This window comes from Micromys minutus (assembly GCF_963924665.1).
Source record: "Micromys minutus genome assembly, chromosome: 18".
In the NCBI taxonomy this organism is placed as follows: domain Eukaryota; kingdom Metazoa; phylum Chordata; class Mammalia; order Rodentia; family Muridae; genus Micromys; species Micromys minutus.
The window spans coordinates 51275090-51294336 of record NC_137953.1 but is presented as its reverse complement, the minus strand read 5'-3'; the positions used below and the strand labels follow the sequence as shown (position 1 = coordinate 51294336).

General features: G+C 37.3%; 1 protein-coding gene across 1 annotated transcript in view; it reads right to left on the bottom strand.

Annotated features, from left to right (window-relative positions):
- GUCY1A2 (guanylate cyclase 1 soluble subunit alpha 2) overlaps positions 1 to 19247 on the bottom strand; it is a gene marked incomplete at both ends in the record, with an annotated part of 289102 nt that overhangs the window by 244286 nt on the left and 25569 nt on the right. The window contains one exon of the mRNA XM_080932509.1: positions 14526 to 14647. Coding sequence (XP_080788635.1) covers positions 14526 to 14647 — 122 coding nt within the window. The remainder of the gene's footprint in view (positions 1 to 14525; positions 14648 to 19247) is intronic.

The following is a 19247-nucleotide window of genomic DNA, read 5'->3' as shown; positions in this document are numbered from 1 at the left end:
GACTCTGAAGTGACACAAGTCAATCATGGACATCTATCAGGGAAGTTCTTTGCTGAGATCTTTGGACACCATTTGCAAGATCCTAAACAATCTCAGAGCTCACTGAAAGCTCAATTAAGTAGATACATCTCTTCCTACTGACAGGACCAAACTTATTATCCATTTTATTCAATCCTAGAATAAATGTTTCCTCTGGTAACAGATAGAATTTATGGATTTCAGAAGTACCAGTTGACAGAAGAAAATTACCTAAGACTCTCACATGAAAGGCTGGCAGTAGTTTGGCATTTTGTGTGACCATTTACTTTTTGTATTGCTTTGAACATCAACCACTGCAGATCTGTTTGAGGTAATGACGTAAGGTGAGGAAGGGAAGCACATGAGAGACATATAAAATAGATATGTCTATAAAAATAGAAAATTACACAAATATAGTTGTACACACACACTTACACATGCAGATACACACACCATTTAAGAGACGTGAACATCAACAAAAAGGTTAGAAAGAAGATGACATGAGGCGGTGGGAGGAGATGAGAGAGATATAGAGAATGGAGGGGAGAAGACAGAGAAGGAATGGAAGGAGGGAGGAGTAGAGTGGGGATAACAAACCACTGTCACATGATCAGGCTGATCTCCAGTTCCCAACGGTGGAAATAGGACAAATTCACCATCTTTGCCAAGAGAATGACTCACCTTTGAGACACGGTTCATTCTAAAAGAACCCTGGAGAGAATTTAGTTTTCAAAGCACTGCTCTGGACAGGAGTAATAAAAATATCTGATTACCATGACCGCAGGCCATTTTTGTTAATGTGCTAAATGATCCTACCATACAATTCCTTAGAGTATATGAAATATGTTGTTATGCAGTCTGAAATAAAGAAAAATATTACTTGGATTAAAATATAAATCAACAATGCAAGTTTATTGCCCTAGGAAATGGAAAATGGATAAATTTATAACAATTAATTTTAATTAATATTTTGAGTTGCATTTTCCACTCTTTCTCTTTTTTTGACTAGCTTCCAACAATGTTGTACATTGGCCGTTATATATTATTCAAATGTTAATTCAATATCTTTGCTTAAAGAAATCACATTGAGGGGGCTGCAGAGAAGGCTCAACAAATATGAACACTGGCTGTTCTTCTAAAGAAAGATCTGAACCACAGGCTCATAAGAATGGCAGTCTATTAAGCACAAAACTATAGTATTTGTATTAACTCTATTCTTACATAAAATTTTTATCAATTTTAAAAATTACAATTTGTTGGGGACTCCACATGAAGTTATGTTGCTAAGTAAGAGCAATGTAAATAGAGAAATAAAAAACATGCAAGGTCAGTAGAACCAGGGCCAGAAACTATAGCGTTAATTAGCAAAATCCATCAAATAAAAACAACAAAGGCTTGGAAGAAGAATAGCATTTTCACTCAAGTTGATTTTTAAAAAGTTACTAAGGAAAAGGGAGTATTTTTAAAGTGTATCATGACATAATTATAATTTTTTAGATAGAATGGCAATAAACAAAGCAAATTGTGTATTTGACAGTTGATGTAACTGTGATCTAACATCATGTTTTTATGAAGTTAGGAAAATCTCCTTCTAAGCCAGAAAAAGGAAAGTCCCAAATAAGTGTTGCTTCACAACAGAAATAAGTCAGAAGGGTGGCAGCGGGTTTTCTCATCACCTCACTGAGACTGCCTTTTGAGGATTATAGGCCCAGCCACTGCCTCTGGTCATACTGTTTTTCCTAGTACACATGATGTGATAAACCTCCAGCGCAGCCTTAACACTATGAATTGTAGCGCTCCACTCCACCATCCTGACATGAGGATTAGAACCCTTGAAATTATTAGTAAAAATGAATTATATTTCTCTTATTTAACCAGTAATTAGCATCATTGTAATGTAAAAATAACTAATGTGAAAAAGCAATTATGATTTTACTCCATGCTAAAGGTATGACTCTGGTCAAACAGACTGATCAACATCTTAGATAAGTGCTTAATCTCTATTTTTTTGCATGGGAGGACATTTTCAGACAATAAGCACTAATAATGTGGGAGAAAAAACAGGATATAAGAAGTCCATAAATCTTTATTGAATAGTTTATGTATTTATATTTCAAATGTTATCCTATTTCCTTGTACTCCCATCTCCCAAACCCCATCCCCCAGCTTCTATCAGGACGCTCCCCTCCCATCCACCCACTCCCACCTCAACACCCCGGCATGACTCTTCACTGGGAAAACACGCCTTCACGGGACCAAAGGCCTCTTCTCCCACGGAGGCCAGACAATGCCTTCCACTGCTGCATATGCATCTGGAGCCATGGGTCTCTCCATGTGCACTCACTGATTGGTGTTTTAGTCCCTGGAAGTTCTGAAGGGTTTGGCTGGTTGATAATGTTGTTCTTCCCATGGGATTGCAAACTTTCTCAGCTCCTTCAGTCCTTCCTCCAATTCCCTGTGCTCAGTCTAATAGTTAGCTGCACACACCCTGATCTGTATCAGTGTGACTCTGGCAGAGCCTCTGAGGAGGCATCCATATCAGGCTCCTGCCAGTAAGCACTTCTTGGCATCAACAATAGAGTGTGGGTTTGGTGGCTGAATATGGGCTGGATCCCCAGGTGAGGCAGTCTCTGCATGATCTTTTCTTCACTCATTGCTCCTCTGTTTGTCCCTGTATTTCCTCCCATGAGTATTTTGTTCTACCTTCTAAGAAGGACTGAGGCATCCATATTTTTGGTAATTTTAGTTCTTGATCTTTACATGGTCTATAAATTATATCTTGGGTGTTCCAAAATTGGGCTAACATTCACATTTCAGTGAGTGCATGTCATGTTTGTTCTTTTGTCTCTGACTTCCTTACTCATGATGATATTTTCTAGTTTCATCCATTTGCTTACGAATTTTGTGAAGTCATTGTTTCTAATAGCAGAGTAAATGTACCACAATTTTTGTATCCATTCCTCTGTTGAAGGACATTTGTGTTCTTTCCATTTTCTGTCTGTTATAAATAAGGCAGCTATGAACATGGTGGAACATGTGTCCTTGTTAGATGTTGGAGCTTCTTTTGGATATGTGCCCAGGAGTGGTATAGCTGGGTCCTCAGGTAGTACTATGTCCAATTTTCCAAGGAACCGCCAGACTGACTTCCAGAGTGGTTGTACCAGCTTGCTATCCCACCAACAGTGGAAGAGTGTTCCTCTTTCTCCACATCCTTGCCAGCATCTGCTATCACCTGAGTTTTTGATCTTAGCCATTCTGAATGATGTGAGGTGGAATCTCAGGGTTGCTTTGAGAGGAACATATTTTGGGGAAAGAAAGTGGGGTCTCAAGAGAGGGAGCGCTCCTGGGGGCTCAGCTCTCTGCTGGAAAGCTGTGGGTCCCAATGACAGTGGGCTGGCTCTAGCTCTGAGCTCAGATAGAGACTGCAAGGCCCTTATGAATATCTATGCAAAGTACTCAATTTAATTCTTACAAACCAAATCCATGAACACATCAAAACACTTATTCACCATGATCAAGTAGGCTTCTTCCCAGGGATACAGGGATGGTTTAATATACAGATATCTATCAATGTAATCCACTATATGAAAAATCAAAAACCTCACTTATCATTTTATTAGATGCTGAAAAAACATTTGAGAAAATTCAACACCTCTTCATGATAAAAGTCTTGGAAATATCAGGAAGTTAAGGCCCACACCTAAACATAGTAAAAGCAGTATACAGCAAAATAATAGCCTGAACTGAATGGAAAGAAATTTTAAGCAATCCCAATGAAATCAGGAATGGGACATGGCTGCCCACTTTTTACCTACCTAGTCAATATAGCACTCAAAGTCTTAGCCAGAGCAATTAGACAACAAAAAGAGATTCCAGTATACAAATTAGAAAGAAATAATTAATAATATTACTATTTGCAGATGTTCTGATAAGTGATTTCAAAAGTTCCACCAGAGAATTCTTAATTCTCATGAACTACTACAGCAAAGATGCTGGATATAAAATTAACTCAAAAAAGGGGGATAACATTTGCAATGTAAATACAGAGAATAGCCAATAAAAATTTTAAAAAATAAGATATTGATAAGAGAAATTGGTCTTAAGTTGTTTTTCTTTGTTGGATATTTCTGTGGTTTAGGTAGAAGGGTAATTGTGGCTTCAAATAATGAATTGGGTAGAGTTCCTTCCCTTTCTATTTGTAAAACTGTTTTAAGAGTATTGGTATTAGGTCTTCTTTGAAGGTCTCATAGAATTCTGTACTAAACTCATCTGGTTCTGAGCTTTTTTGTTATTTTTGTTGGGAAATTTTAATGACTGTGTCTATGGTTTTTAGGGGTTGTGGGACTGTTTAGATAGTTTAGAGTTTAATGATAATAAAGGCATCCCCTTTTCAAGAAATTGTACAACAGAGAAACTATATAGCAATAAAGAGATTTGGGAGGAATAAAGTATTGAACATGTAAATATGTTTTCTTAGGAGATTAAAAGTATTTCACATGTCAATATGACACAGTATATTCTCAGTATGCATGGAAGTTAACACAGAGAGTATTAACATATATAAACACACATAGAGTCATACAGGGAATCAAAACATCCATGGATGAAATAAAAATAACCATAAGATTATGCAAGTGTAGATTTTAATGTATAAGTCTCACTAAAATTCATGGTAAAGAAAAGGACTAAACACAGTAACTTTGGAAAATAATGTATTCTGTAAAGTTCCACTTTTAACTCTATTTTCTAAAACTATTCATCTGGTCTGTGTTCTAGTTGATTAAATTGTTCCCTGTGGGAGTTTCTGTGTAATGCTTTTAATACATTACATGTAGATCTTGAAATTGAGTAGCTGAAGAAGGCATCTCTCAGAACAGGTTACAGAGAAGTAAAATAGGAAGAGTTTATAATGATCCTTAAGGTTATACGGTAGGAATGGAGATGTTTTCAAATGATATTTTAAATAATTATAGATAGACATAAAATATGTGTGTGTATATACTTACACCTGTTTAGTCAGCGTAAGAACAATTTGAAATAACATGCTTCAACAACAACAACAAAAAAAACCCGCAGGCTTCTTGTAGAAATCGTTGATGGTAAGTCTCAACAGACTGAAAATATGCTGTACGACTCTGAGGCACCTGGTAGTACTAAAATGGAACTAGATAGTGAGAAGAGCGACTGAGGAGGGAGATCAGTGCTCTGAAATGCCACATCCTCAAAAGCAAGGCAAGCCTAAGTAAAAGACCCCAAGTATGCATCTTCTCTATCATGTGATATCAAAAAGCCTATGTAAATAAGAACTGAAACAATCTGAACATGAAAGCACCACACAGGTCCAGGCACTTATGGTATTCTTTTATTTTTTATTTTTATTGGATACACTGTGCATTTACATTTCAGATGTTATCCCCATCCCCCATGAAGATGCTCCCTCTCCCAACTACCCTCTTCCACCTCAGCGCATTGGCATTCCCCTTCACTGGGAAAATGAGCCTTCACTGGATGGAAGGCTTCTCCTCCCATTGATGATAGACAATGCTATCTGTCCTCTGCTGCATATGCACCTGGAGCCATGGGTCTCTCCATGTGTGCTCATTGGTTGGTGCTTTAGTTCCTGAGAGCTTGGTGGGTTTGGTGAGTTGAAAATTTTGTTCTTCCCATGGGGTTACAGACCCTTTCAGCTTCTTCAATCTTTTCTCTAGCTCCTTCATTGTGGTCCTCATGTTCAGACTGATGGTTAGATGCAAGCATCTTCCTCTGTATTCTAAGATCTTCCCCACTTTCTTTATTTTTTTAGTTTCAGTGTACCCAGTTTTATGTGGAGGTCTTTGATTCACTTGCACTTGAGCTTTGTACAAGGAGATAAGAATGGATCAATTTGCTTTCTTCTGCATGCTGACGGCCAGTTGAACCAGCACCATTTGTTGAAGAGGCTGTCCTTTTTCTATTGAATGTTTACAGCTCCTTTGTCAAAGATCAAGTGACCATAGGTGTGTGGGTTTATTTCTGGGTCTTCAATAATTCTGTTCTATTGATCTACCTGCCTGTCTCTGTAACAACACCATGCAGGGTTTGTTTGTTTGTTTGTTTTGGGTTTTTGTTTTGTTTTGTTTTTTATCACTGTTGAGCTGTAATACAGCTAGAGGTCAGGTTTAGGTATGGTCTTGCTGAAGGAAGTATGTTGTTCTAAAGCCTGTCCCTGGTCCCAGCATGATCTGTGCTTCCTGCATGAACTCTTGAGAGCACAGTTGTCATCTCCTATTTACTTCCAAGCTACTTTGTAATGATGGTGAGAAACTCAACCTTTGAAAAAAATAAGCCCAATTAAACCTTTCTTTCTATAAGTTTCCTTGACCATATTGTTTTATTACAGCAATAGAAAGTTATCTAATGGTCTTATTAAAGCATTAAACAGAGATAACTGTTTTATTTTTTAGACCCAAAATCATATTTATGAAGACTGGCCATAAATGGCAATGTGCCTGTGAAGTGTGACAACTTTCTCTATTTTCATCATATTTCGATGAATATAAATCTACATGAAAATTAATGCTTATTTAAAACTTAATGTAATTTTTAAAAAGCCTGCTTACTGTGGACTTTAGAAAAGGAAGAACATAAAAAGATAAGAATGGAAAAACTGAGAGGTCAGCTCACTTCTACCTAAAGAAATGTTGTACACTGGAAAATCACTGGTAAGAAGGATGCATGCATCCAGAAAGCCAAAGACAAAGATTTACAAAGGAAAGACATATTACTGCTATATTATTCTAGGAATGAAAAGAGGTTTAGCAGAATAAATGTGACAAGATTCAGAATATGAAACTCCAAAAAGAGAAATAAAATCTACATTAGAAAAAGACCCTACGTCTCTACACTGTGTTTTTAACCTTAAATATATAATCATAGGATCTTGTTTCATTACTGGTAACAAAGATCTTAGGTTTGGGTTCTATATAAATTGTAGAGAACTCAAATTTCAGCCACAATTAACACATCTTTTCCTAAAAATTAGAAAAACTGTATATCAGGCCTTAGAAAAAAATTATAATATGTGGACACTGCCACATATTATACACATAAATACACATAAAAATACACATAAAATTCCTTGATTAAATATTGTTCTCAGAACATGCACAGCAATTTAAGGTTAAAAACACTTAACCAAATCAATGAACTCAGTAACCCAGCTTTTGGGGTGAGGGAAAAGTAAAACATTTGTGTTGTGAAATTAGAAGGAAGAACACTGGGTGTTAAATATTTAGGTATGGATGAAATTTAATGTCAGATAAGAAATGGGTGGGACTGGATTAACTAAAACTAAGAATTATGAAAAATACTTATGGTAACACACTACATTTTAGGTTAATAGAAAGATCTAATTTTTATAAAAGCAGAAGAATTTGAACAATAATAAACTGAGTAGATGAACAATTCCCCAAGTGACAGAAGACAGTAAATGAAAATGTCGGTGCCAGGCACGAAATACCTCCCAGTAAGTCATTGAACAGGGATCCCAGAGACACACAAACGATCACAGCCTATCACTACTGATCACTCTCGCTAACTGGTAACAGCTAAGTGGTAAGATCCGACTACTGGAGAGACTATATATTGTTATTATAGGACATAGAGGTCAATCTGGAATAAACTTTAAACAGTCTCCAAACTTGATAGCTTTTGTTCTGTTGTAAGACCCTATGCAAACTGCTGAGAAAGAATATCCATCAGTAGTACTGCCTGGGGGTGAACCCTGTCAGACAGACACAATGTGCTTATGGATTAAATTGAATTTGAGGCCTTCTACACAAGGTAGAATTCATGACTGGTACTGAAAATGTGGTTTTAAAAAGAAATCTCTATCTCATGGAGTCATAGGCCCTATGGAATAACTTAATGCTGTTATCTGGAAAATTTGACATATTGTCTAACTGACTTCCAAATATTCACATTTAAACGCATAACTAGTGTTGTCCTTAACCTTGTCCAGAAAGCCAAACAATCATAGTGACAAAGGTGACAAGAATAAGTGACAACTGAATGTGCACATCTAAATGGCACATCTATATTTAGATGTACTATCTAAATGGTACACATCCCACTCAAACAGAAAGAATACAAAAGTTGGAAGATGGAGAGGGATGCTGTGAAATGCTGCCATCTGGACCCGGCATGGATATTCACTCATAAACTACTTCAGATATGCCTACTTGGCCAAGATTAAGCCAACAACATAAATCAAGAGTCCAAAACAAAAATAAATTTAAAAATGATGGAATGGGAAGAACATCAAGGTGGGAAAAAATATGTTGGGGATGCCTGAAAAGACAGAAAGGAAAACTTGTAGGATGGATATGATCAAAATACATTTTACATGTGTCAATTTGTCACAGAATTAATTAAAGATATTCTCTTTAAAATCTTATGCAGCACCTCATGGGAAGAGCAAAATTATCAACCAAACAAACTCTCCACAGCTCCCGTGGACTAAAACGCCAACCACTGAGCATACATTGAAAGAACTATTGCTTCAGTTGTATATGTAGCTGAAGAGAGCAGTGTCTAGCATCAAAGTGAGGAGAGAAGATCTAATAAAAAATCAATTAATTAACTTGTTAATTAATTAATTAAAAGATCTTATGCAGCCTGTTACCAGTCCAATAGCATTTGACATACTAATCCATGTTTAACATACCAAGATCTAATGGAAAACTTCAGGTTAGAAGTTTCAGTACTGTGTTTACTGCATTCATTATAAGTGTGAAGTCACATTTGTGTCATGATGGTAAACACTGCCACCCTAAATTTGCATCTTCAGCATGTAAAAGCTAAAGAAAACTATTACTGTCCCTAAACTGGAAATGATCCAAATACTAAAGCTGCAAAGTCATCAGTGCTGAAGACAAATTCTCTTAGACAGTTTTGATCATATATGCAAAATTCCCAAGTTCAATTTGAAAAAGCTGGGCCATCAGTAGAAGCCTATCATCATGGCTACTTGGGGTACTTAATGTAGGAAGATCAACAACAAAAAAAAATGAATTAAGTAAAATTTAAAATCATGACTGATTATTTATAGAACTAGAAAGGTATACGATGGGCATAATCAGTATTAGGGACATGGCATGAAACTTTTAGTCTAACAACTGAGAAAAAAAGTGATGTAAGGAATATGATATTTGAAATCATAATGACCCAGATTTAAACAATGTGGTTTCTTTGTTCAGAGTTGAGCCAAAGATTAACACATTAAAGAAAATTAGTTTCTTCACCTATTAACAAAATCAACAAAACTGTCCTCCCAGTAGTTATGAAAAGATAGTTTTATAACAATAGCAAACACCACCATGGCACTGGCATGTGACATCCTAGATTATTGTAAGTACTTTACACCATTGTATTTTACCTATCAACTTGAAGAGATGAAATTTATAATTTTATTATCTCCAGTTTACAAATGAGAAGTGTGATGAGTGATAGATACATGGAATAAGTGATTCCAATCAGATTCCCATCGGTAAATTGTTAAATCCTCCTAGATAAGCACAGAGCTCTAGCTAGTCTTGCTTCAACATTATTGGATTAAAATAAATTATAGATTTTAAAATAATTTTTACATAAAACTATATGAATATATTTTAGTCAGTACTGACAAAAATGTATAATTTTAAGCAAAAAATGTTTAAAATCTGTACACTTATCTTTGTTTTGTAAAATAAAGTTGTTTTAAAAAATAAATAAAATAAAATAAATTATAATAGCATTATGAGTTCATTAGTTATTTTCTTGGTCAACCTTCTATTACTGTGAAAAGACACCATGACCATGGCAACTCTTATAAAGAAAGCATTTAATTGGAGCTTCTTTACAGTGTCAGAAGATTAGCCAGTTGGCATCATAGCATGACAGCACACAGGCAGAAATTGTGCTGGAGAAGTACCGCAGCTACTTCCTAATCTACTGACTGAGACAGAAAGAGATTCTGGACTTGGGATGGGTCTTTGAAACCTCAAAGCTGACCTATGCAATAAGGCTATGCTTTCTAACCCTTTAAGACAGTGCCACTCTGGTGACCACGCTTTCAAGTCTATGAGCCTATTGCAATCATTTTCATTTGCAAAAAGCAAAAAGCTCTTAACTCATAGTATTGAAAGAAATCCAGGACACAATGATAAGACCAAACCTAAGAATAATAGGTACAGAAGAAAGTAAAGATTCCTAAGTCAAAGGGACAGTAAACATCTTCAACAAAATTATAGAAGAAAACTTCCCTAACATAATGAAACAAATGCTCATAAACACACAAGATGCCTACAGAACACCAAACAGATGGGACCAGAAAAGAAATTCCTCCCATCACATGATAATCAAAACACCAAATGAACAGAACAAAGAAAGAATATTGAAACCAATAAGTAAAAAATATCAAGTAACATATAAAGGCAGATCTGTCAGAATTACAGCATACTTCTCAACAGAGACTCTGAAGACAGAATATCTAGGGCAGATGTCATACATAACCTAAGAGAATAAAAATGTAAGCTCAGACCACTTTGCCCAGAAAAATTCTCAATTACCATGGATTGAAAAACCAAGGTATTGCAAGAATAAAACAAATTTAAACAATGTTTCCACTAATCTATCTCTACATAGGATAATAGAAGGGAAGCTCCAACAAAAGGAGGAAAATTATACTGAAGAAAAAGCAAGAAATTAATCTTTTTACAACAAAGCCAAATGAAGAGAAACACAAACATAATTCTACCTCTAACAACAAAAATAACAGGCAGTAACAAGTATTGGTCCCTAATATCTCTCAATACCAATGGATTTAATTCCCCAATAAAGAGATATAGGTAAACGAACAGACTAGATACATACACTGTACCCAGCATTTTGCCACATTCAGGAAATTCACCTCAGTGAAAAGACAGACACTACCTCAGAGTAAAAGGCTATAAAAAATTTCCAAGCAAATAGTTCTAAGTAAAAGTAGCCATTCTAATATTCAATACAGTAGATTTAAAACAAAATTTATCAAAATAGATGGGGAAGAACAGTTACTGAAGCTCAAAGCATACATTAAACTTTACACAACAATAGTGGAAGACTTCAATACCACTCTCTCACAAATGGACATATATGGAAACAGAAACTAAACAGAGACACAGAGAGACCAAAAAACATTACAAGCAAAATGCATTTAACAGATATCTACAGAATATTTTACCCTAAAACAAAAGAATGTACCTTCTTCTCAGGACCTCATGGTATCTCTCAAAAATCAACCAGTGACTTATGCCCTAAGAACAACAATTGGAAAATGAGACCTCATAAATGAAAAGAGTTTGTAAGGACAAAATGGCAACACAGAGATTGGGAAAAATAAATTTACTGACCCTACATTAGACAGAGGGCTAACACAATGGAATACTACTCAGCTATTAAAAACAATGAATTCGTGAAAACCTTAGGCAAATGGATGGAACTAGCAAATATCATCCTGAGTGAGGTAACCCAGCCACAAGCAAATGAATCAAACTAGAACATGTCATCCTGAGGGAAGTAACTGAGCCACAAAAGAACATACATGCTATGTGTGGATTAATGTTAAAGTGTTACATGATTGGACAGTAGAGAGGCGGGCAGGAAAAAAGCTAGGAAAACAGAAGAGGAGCAGAGGAGGAGAGATTTTGGGAGGAACGAAGATGAAGGTGGATGTTTATGTTTCTCTCAGCGCATCTCTAGCTTGATGAGATTGTTATTATTATTTCTAAGGATTTCCATGGGTCTTTTATCTCATATAGATGGGAAGTTTGTATCTTTGTTCATGGGTTGTAAGCTTATTGTGTAGAGGGTTTATGGATTGAAAATTTGACATATAAACCTGTTTGATAAGATACCAGGCTTTGGAGTCATGTTTGTTCCAGGTGGTGGGATAAAGTAATATGCCGGGGCATTCGTGTCCACCAGGGCAGCAAAAGGGCAGGTGGAACGAATCGCCTGGGAAGGGAACCTCATGGAGAGGGCAGCTTGGGGCCATGTGGCAGAGTCCTCGCGCTTGGCTCCATATTGGAGCAGCTCTCGTGGAGTGAGACCACTCACTGATAAGTGGATATTAGCTCTAAAGCTCACAATGCCCAGGAGGCAGCACACAGACCATACAGAGCTTAAGCAGAAGGAAGACCAGTGTGTGGATGTTTCTGTCCTGAATGGTGGAGGGAGGGAGGACCTGGGACCAATAAAAGATGGGAAGGAAATAACTAGGACAGTATCAGGTACTGGACTGTGCTGGAGTGAAGCCATGTGGTCAGAAAATCGTATAAAAATATGTAGCACCAGAATGAAGAGCTGTGGACAGCCACTGGAGGGTCCCAGACACCATGGAAGTTAGACTCCCGGTGCTCAGTGGGGATCACTTTAGCAGGAATCCATAGAGACTACCTCCGTAGGCAAGGCCCCAGGTCGAGGGATGGGGCCCCTCAACCATCTTAAAGTTTTTAACCCAGAAATGTTCCTGTCTAAAGGAAGAACACGGACAAAAAAAAAAAAATGGAGCAGAGACTGAAGGAAGGGCCATCTGCCCCACCTCAGGAATCTATCCTGTCTGCAACCCCCAACATTGTTGCTGTTGCCACAAGGTGCTTGCTGACAGGAACCTGGTGTGACTGTTCTTCGGAGGTTCAGCCAGCAACTGACCAATGTAGATGTTGGGAGCCAGCCTTCAGATTAGTCTCGGGGACCCTGGTGGGGGAGCCTGATGAAGGACTGGAGGAGCAAAGGGGGATTACAATCCCATAGAAAGAACAATATCATTTGGTCGGACCATGCCGTGCTCTGGGGGCTAGACCATCAACCAAGGAGTGAACAGGGAGAAATCCATGGCTCCAGATATATATGTAGCATAGGAAAGCCTTGTCTGACATCAATGGAGAGGACGCGGGTGGTCCTGTGGAAGCTTGATGCCCCAGCTTAGGGGGATGCTGGAGTGCTGGAGAGGTAGAGCGTTGGTGGTTGAGGGAGTGAGCTCATAGAGACAAAGGGGAGGGAGGGGGAGGTTGTGAAATGGAGAGCTTGTCAGGGTGAAACCGCGAAGTGGGATATCATCTGAGATGTAAATGAGCAGAACGATTAATTAAAAACTGAGGATGTCATAACTACATTGATATTTAACTCATTATAGCAAAGATCAAGACATAACTTGTCATCATACTCTCTGAATTTTCTACCCTTACTCTCTCTGTCCCATCGCTAGCAAAGCCTAAGCCATGGTACCAAGTGGCAACATGTTCAAAATAAACACAGCACAGGCCCTATAAAAACACATTTTACTACAGCACTAAATCGGCACAATTACTAGGAAAATACAAAGTGTCCTGTTTTATAGGAGTATAAGCATACTTTTACAACTAATGCAAACTAAAATTAGGCTTTAAAATATTCTCTTTTTCAGACAACTAAAATAACTAGATATTGAGATTGAAATAATGCAACAATTTAATACTCAAGGCCATAAGTGGAGAGGGCACCTTTCATATCTGTCTTCTCTTGCATAAGGGCCTCTTGGGAGAATGCTGTTGTGGTCACAGTGATTATTAGGACTCTAACATGTAGTGAACAAAAATCAATTTGCAAACCATGTAACAAAAAAACAGACACAAGTAATTACTAATTAGGAAACAATAATCTTATCTGTGAACAATTTTTCCCCACTTTGGAAGAAAGCTAAGAACCAGGCTTTGGTAAGTTTCCTAGGCCTTCAAACAATTGTTGGTCCTCTGAGGTGCTATCGATCCCTATCTGAGGCATAAAGAAAACAAAGATTCCAAAAACAACTGAATTATGTTCACTTCAAATGAAGTAAGCGAAAGAAAATTAAATGATAAAAATTGAATGACTTCTGTAAGAAATCAGGAGTAAACAGATTGCAGCTGTGATGTTTACGCCACGGCCTTCGTGCTTTTCTAGAATCCAACTCAGTTAAAGAACAGAACGCATGGCTCCACTTACTACAGCACATTTTCCCATGTTGGGAACATCCAAAATCCTGAAGGCAGATAGTGGCATCTCCAAGATGCACAGTCCCCAGCTCTAAGCCCAAGTATGTCATCACCCAGTAGATGACAAGCTTCACGGATGTGTCACAATAAGGACATCCAAGAAAATAAGAAAGTATAGCCTTGAGAAGAAAGATCATACAATTCAGGTGAAGGTCAGCACCAGAGAATTATGAACTATATCAGTTGAATGCTAATATAGAAACATTTGAAAATGTTTCCCAGGAATGTAAAAATTTATTTTTGAGCTTACAAGTAAAGAACTTGTTTGTAATTCACACACAAACATTTTTATGGGTATAAAAAACAAATACTTAATGACAAAGTCTTGGTCTCCAATTATGACACTCTCAAAACATAAGAAAAAATAAAACACTCATACCTTTCCTTTCCCTTTCCCTTATATTCTCTGTCAATCATATAAAAATATAGTTAATATACCGAGTACATTAGCAGTACACCGAAGAATTCCTGAGACATCTTCAATTTCTTCTTTGTTGGAGTGGTCTGCATAGGAGCATCTGTTAGATATATTGTGGAAATTCTTTTCTGCATCCCTATAACTAAGAAGAAAATAAAATTAGTATATATAAGAATATTTGAAAGAATTTGAAAATGCACTCTTTTCTACACCGAGTGCATACAGTCTATGCTTTCTGGATAACCACCTTTAAAATAACTGATTCTTTAAACATAATTCTGTCATAAGCCACCAGTCCCAATAACATTCACAGTATAGGACTATACCTAGGAGCGGTTATTACTTAGAAAGCTCTTGGGGGTATAATAAAATAATATGGTATTGAAGGGGAAAAGAGAAATAATGAGAAGAGAGGTTCCAGTAGCGGGAGAGATGGATGTATTGGGCAGAGGACGGGGTGGAGAGGATGATAACTAATATTGGGCATGTTTGAAAAAGCCAAACGCACATCTACTAGTTGTAAACTTTCTAACAGCCTGGGCAGGAAGTGAGAGTGTGAGAGTGATATGAGTGGGAAGGGAGCTTCAGGTGGAGATAGGGACTGGAGTGTGGAAAAGAGCAGAGAGACAGTGGAGGTTTCTAACACTAGGGGTATTTAGAAACATCTTATTGAAACCTACTGTTTTTTGAGATTTTAAATTTTGCAGAGCTCCATACAAAAGAATTCATCTGGAATTGCCCTACACAGTAGACAATGCTCCTCCCAGAAGCCATATTTTACCAAATAAAAGCCCAGTGACCGATGTGAGATGCTTCTCAAGAGACGGTCTAGAGATCCCCTAAAGATACATGTTATGGCCTTTACTCTTGGTTACTCTCAATAAACCTGTTTGGTTAAGACATGGTAAAATCAGGTTGGTACTGACGAGGAAGCTTCTGCCTTTCTGGATACCTGCCATAGTACCAGAAGGTGAATCCAGGCTTCTCGGAGGAGGAGTCTTACCCAGCGGTGAACCCTGTGAGCCACAATAAAACCAGCAGGCAGGGTATGTCCACGAGCTGTGAACCCTGTGAGCCACAATAAAACCAGCAGGCAGGGTATGTCCACGAGCTGTGAACCCTGTGAGCCACAATAAAACCAGCAGGCAGGGTATGTCCACGAGCTGTGAACCCTGTGAGCCACAATAAAACCAGCAGGCAGGGTATGTCCACGAGCTGTGAACCCTGTGACCCACAATAAAACCAGCAGGCAGGGTATGTCCATGAGCTGTGAACCCTGTGAGCCACAATAAAAACCAGCAGGCAGGGTAAGTCCACGAGCTGTGAACCCTGTGAGCCACAATAAAAACCAGCAGGCAGGGTATGTCCACGAGCTGTGAACCCTGTGAGCCACAATAAAAACCAGCAGGCAGGGTAAGTCCACGAGCTGTGAACCCTGTGAGCCACAATAAAAACCAGCAGGCAGGGTATGTCCACGTGTACAGTAGTGTCACAGATGCTAAAAGGCAACCAACCACTGTTTTATCTATTCTTATGCTACATGAGAGGAAAGGCATGCCTGGTACTGTAAATCTGGCTAAGAATGCACAAAAATTATAGGACCCACAGGGTGAATCTACTACTACTATTTTGCTGAATGGAAGAAATATCAAACTGACATCTATGTTTGTGTTTCTATACTCATAGAATAGGAAAACTCCCAAAACACATTAGAGAAGTCTCTTCTTTCAGTGGAAATGTACAACTGGTCAAAGTATAGAGTACTCAGCCAAACATAAGGCATCTATACCCCGTCCCCAAGGATGTCATTGCAAATTTGTAATGACCAGAGGTCGGGAAGCACTGGACATAGCGGGGTCTTCTGGACATGACCGGACTACTACACTAATAAACTCAAAGAGCATCTCCTTAATAGAGCATCCTCACAGAAGCAGGGGAGGGGGAGGGATGCAGGGTTTCCGGAGGGGTAGCCAGGAGATAACATTCCCAATGTAAAGTTTAAAAAATCCAAAAATATATGGACATACATAGAAAAAAATTCCATGTAAAATATCTTTAGTGCCACTTTTTTTTTACTTTTGCAATTTAATATTTAAATATGTCATCTATTTTGCTCCAGTTTTACCTCCTTCAATCTTGATTCTCTAACAGACCAAAACTCAGGCAGATGTTTATAGAAAGAAAGAAAGAAAGAAAGAAAGAAAGAAAGAAAGAAAGAAAGAAAGAAAGAAGGAAGGAAAGAAAGAAAGAAATATCCACTTCTATTCTGGATATTCGAGGTGGGAATGATACACCTTTAATCTAGATCTTTTGAGGTGGGAAGACACACCCCTTATCTTCACACCGAGAACTTCACTGTGTTCTTTATTCTGTAGCTTCTTAGACTGGGCAATTACAGATTTCACTCTAGTGTGCAAACAGCCACTGTGAAACTATTCAGCTTCTTATTATAAAAATCAAACTAATACTTTGTCATTTTTAAGTGTGTGTGTGTGTGTGTGTGTGTGTGTGTGTGTGTGTGTGTACATGCACATAAATACATAAATATATGTAGTTACAAGTTAATTCTAATTCAGATTAATTATTTAAGAACTACTGACTTTAAGTAAATTTTAAATCATTTTTAGAATAAAAACACAGGACTAGGCAACAATAAATAGAAGCAAGAAAACTAGATCAAAATCTCTCAGTAAGAGATGATGATGGTGATGACAGCAATAGAGAGGAAAAGGTGTGTCATATAACATGAATGTATTATTTTAGCATTCATTTTCCCAATAAAATTATCTTTATGAATAAATACAGGAACAGATGAAAAATAAATTAAAATATAGAATAATTGTGCTTAACTGAGGAGTTTCTGACAGAAATGCTATATTATTCCACAAGAGGCTCCATCCTCTTTGTGATCCAGTTAACAGAGGCTCCGTTAGTCCAGTGCTAGGATTCTGAGGCAGCAAAAAGCCTGCGGGAGTTTCTTTGGGCAACAGTTATAAGAACTCAGGAGCGGTACATATTTCCTTTGATATTGATATGTAAAACAGATCAAAGGACACAGTTTTAAGGAAAGAAAGGGAGAAATTGATAAGCCAGAGGTTGAGACCGTACTGAGAAGTTAAAAAGGCTCCACACATCCACTCTGTCATCTCTCCTGCTTTGGATTCTCCATCTGTGGTTTCCAAACTACTACAAGATTTGCCTATGATAAATGTGACTTTCAGAAAGTAGAAAAAGAATTTTCTTGTTAGGAATACATCTCAAAAAATGTAGAAAATAATGCTTTGTGGCACTGATTCTCTGTCGTTTAAACCTCCCTTAAGGGAGATTCATTACTTTTTACAGTTAGAAGTAAGTAAACTGTTTTGTGGGGAGGAACAGCACATCGGGGTGAGGACATTAGTCCCAGTGTTTATGATGTTAGCTTTTCTCCTTGTTCAGTTTGATAAAAAGAAGTACAGAGCAAACAGCCTCAAAGTCAAATAGGAATGTTGAAAAAGGAAGTAGGGAAAATGGAAGAAAGTCAAAAAAGACAGATGCAATGAAACTGTAACCAACTAGTCCTTAGTCATCGTCAACATCATGGCAAATGAAGGCACTAGTGGTCCGTGTCCTAGACATCATTTAAGTAAACAGGTTGATGGTCCATTTTAATTAAATACGACACCAGGACAACAACAATCTGTTAGAGACAGATTATCCATAGTCCTTATATTGTGTGGGACAGAAGAAAGAAAACTCAGACCATTTGACAAACTAGAATGGAGTCATATCAGTTCATGTCAACACACACACTGAAGAGAGCTATGCCAGTTCGGTAAAAGAGAACTGCATCCAACCAATGGCCAGAGGCTATTCAGTTAATAACACGGTGAGGCTACGGATCTATTTCAATGGAAATCTTCCTCTCCCAGTTTGTCCCTATGGCAATGGAATAAGAGCATTTTAACAATTACTTGGTTCCAAAGCAAAGACTGGCACTGAAATTTCAAAAACAATACTTTGGCTTTAATAACTGGTATTATCACAAAATATTTTAAATAATTGTAACAAATATACAGCACTTACTATAATTGACAAATTATTTAGGTATATGAACTAAGTTTAGCCACAGAGCAAACTTTGACGGTAGCAACTCCAATGAGTAATTGGTTTTATGTTAAAATGTACGTTAACTTGGCATTCTTTTGCTCCATGAAGATAAACTATTTTAAATCACTAATGGCATCAAATTAAAATTTAAAGCCATCTCAGAAGTTTAAATATGTTTCTCTTAGCACTGCTCTCCTGAGATTTAATGTGTCAAAGTTTCAAAGAAATTGCCACTGAATGACAACCAACATAAAAATCACATGCTTTAAAGTACATGGTATTATGTGAGGCACTTAAACCACTTTCTATTCTTCTGTCCCTTCTCCTTTATTTTAATCACATTATATCCTAACACCCCAAAATATAGGCTATTATGATCCCTAATAATATTTCAAGAATTACAAGAGTTTGAGTTTTACAAGCCAAACACTTGCAGCACAAAAAAAAAAAAATATTGCCAATTTATGGTTACAATATTCATTGTTCCTAATGTTAATTGATCTAATTTGACAAGCTAGACTACTCGCAAATGTAAATTTCAGTTTTTTGCTATTGGTTAAACTGCTTTTTACCATAGTCAGTCAAAAGTAAGTTTAGTCTTATTTATTTAGTGCTTTCTTACTGAAAAATTCCTTCACTGAAATAATATCACT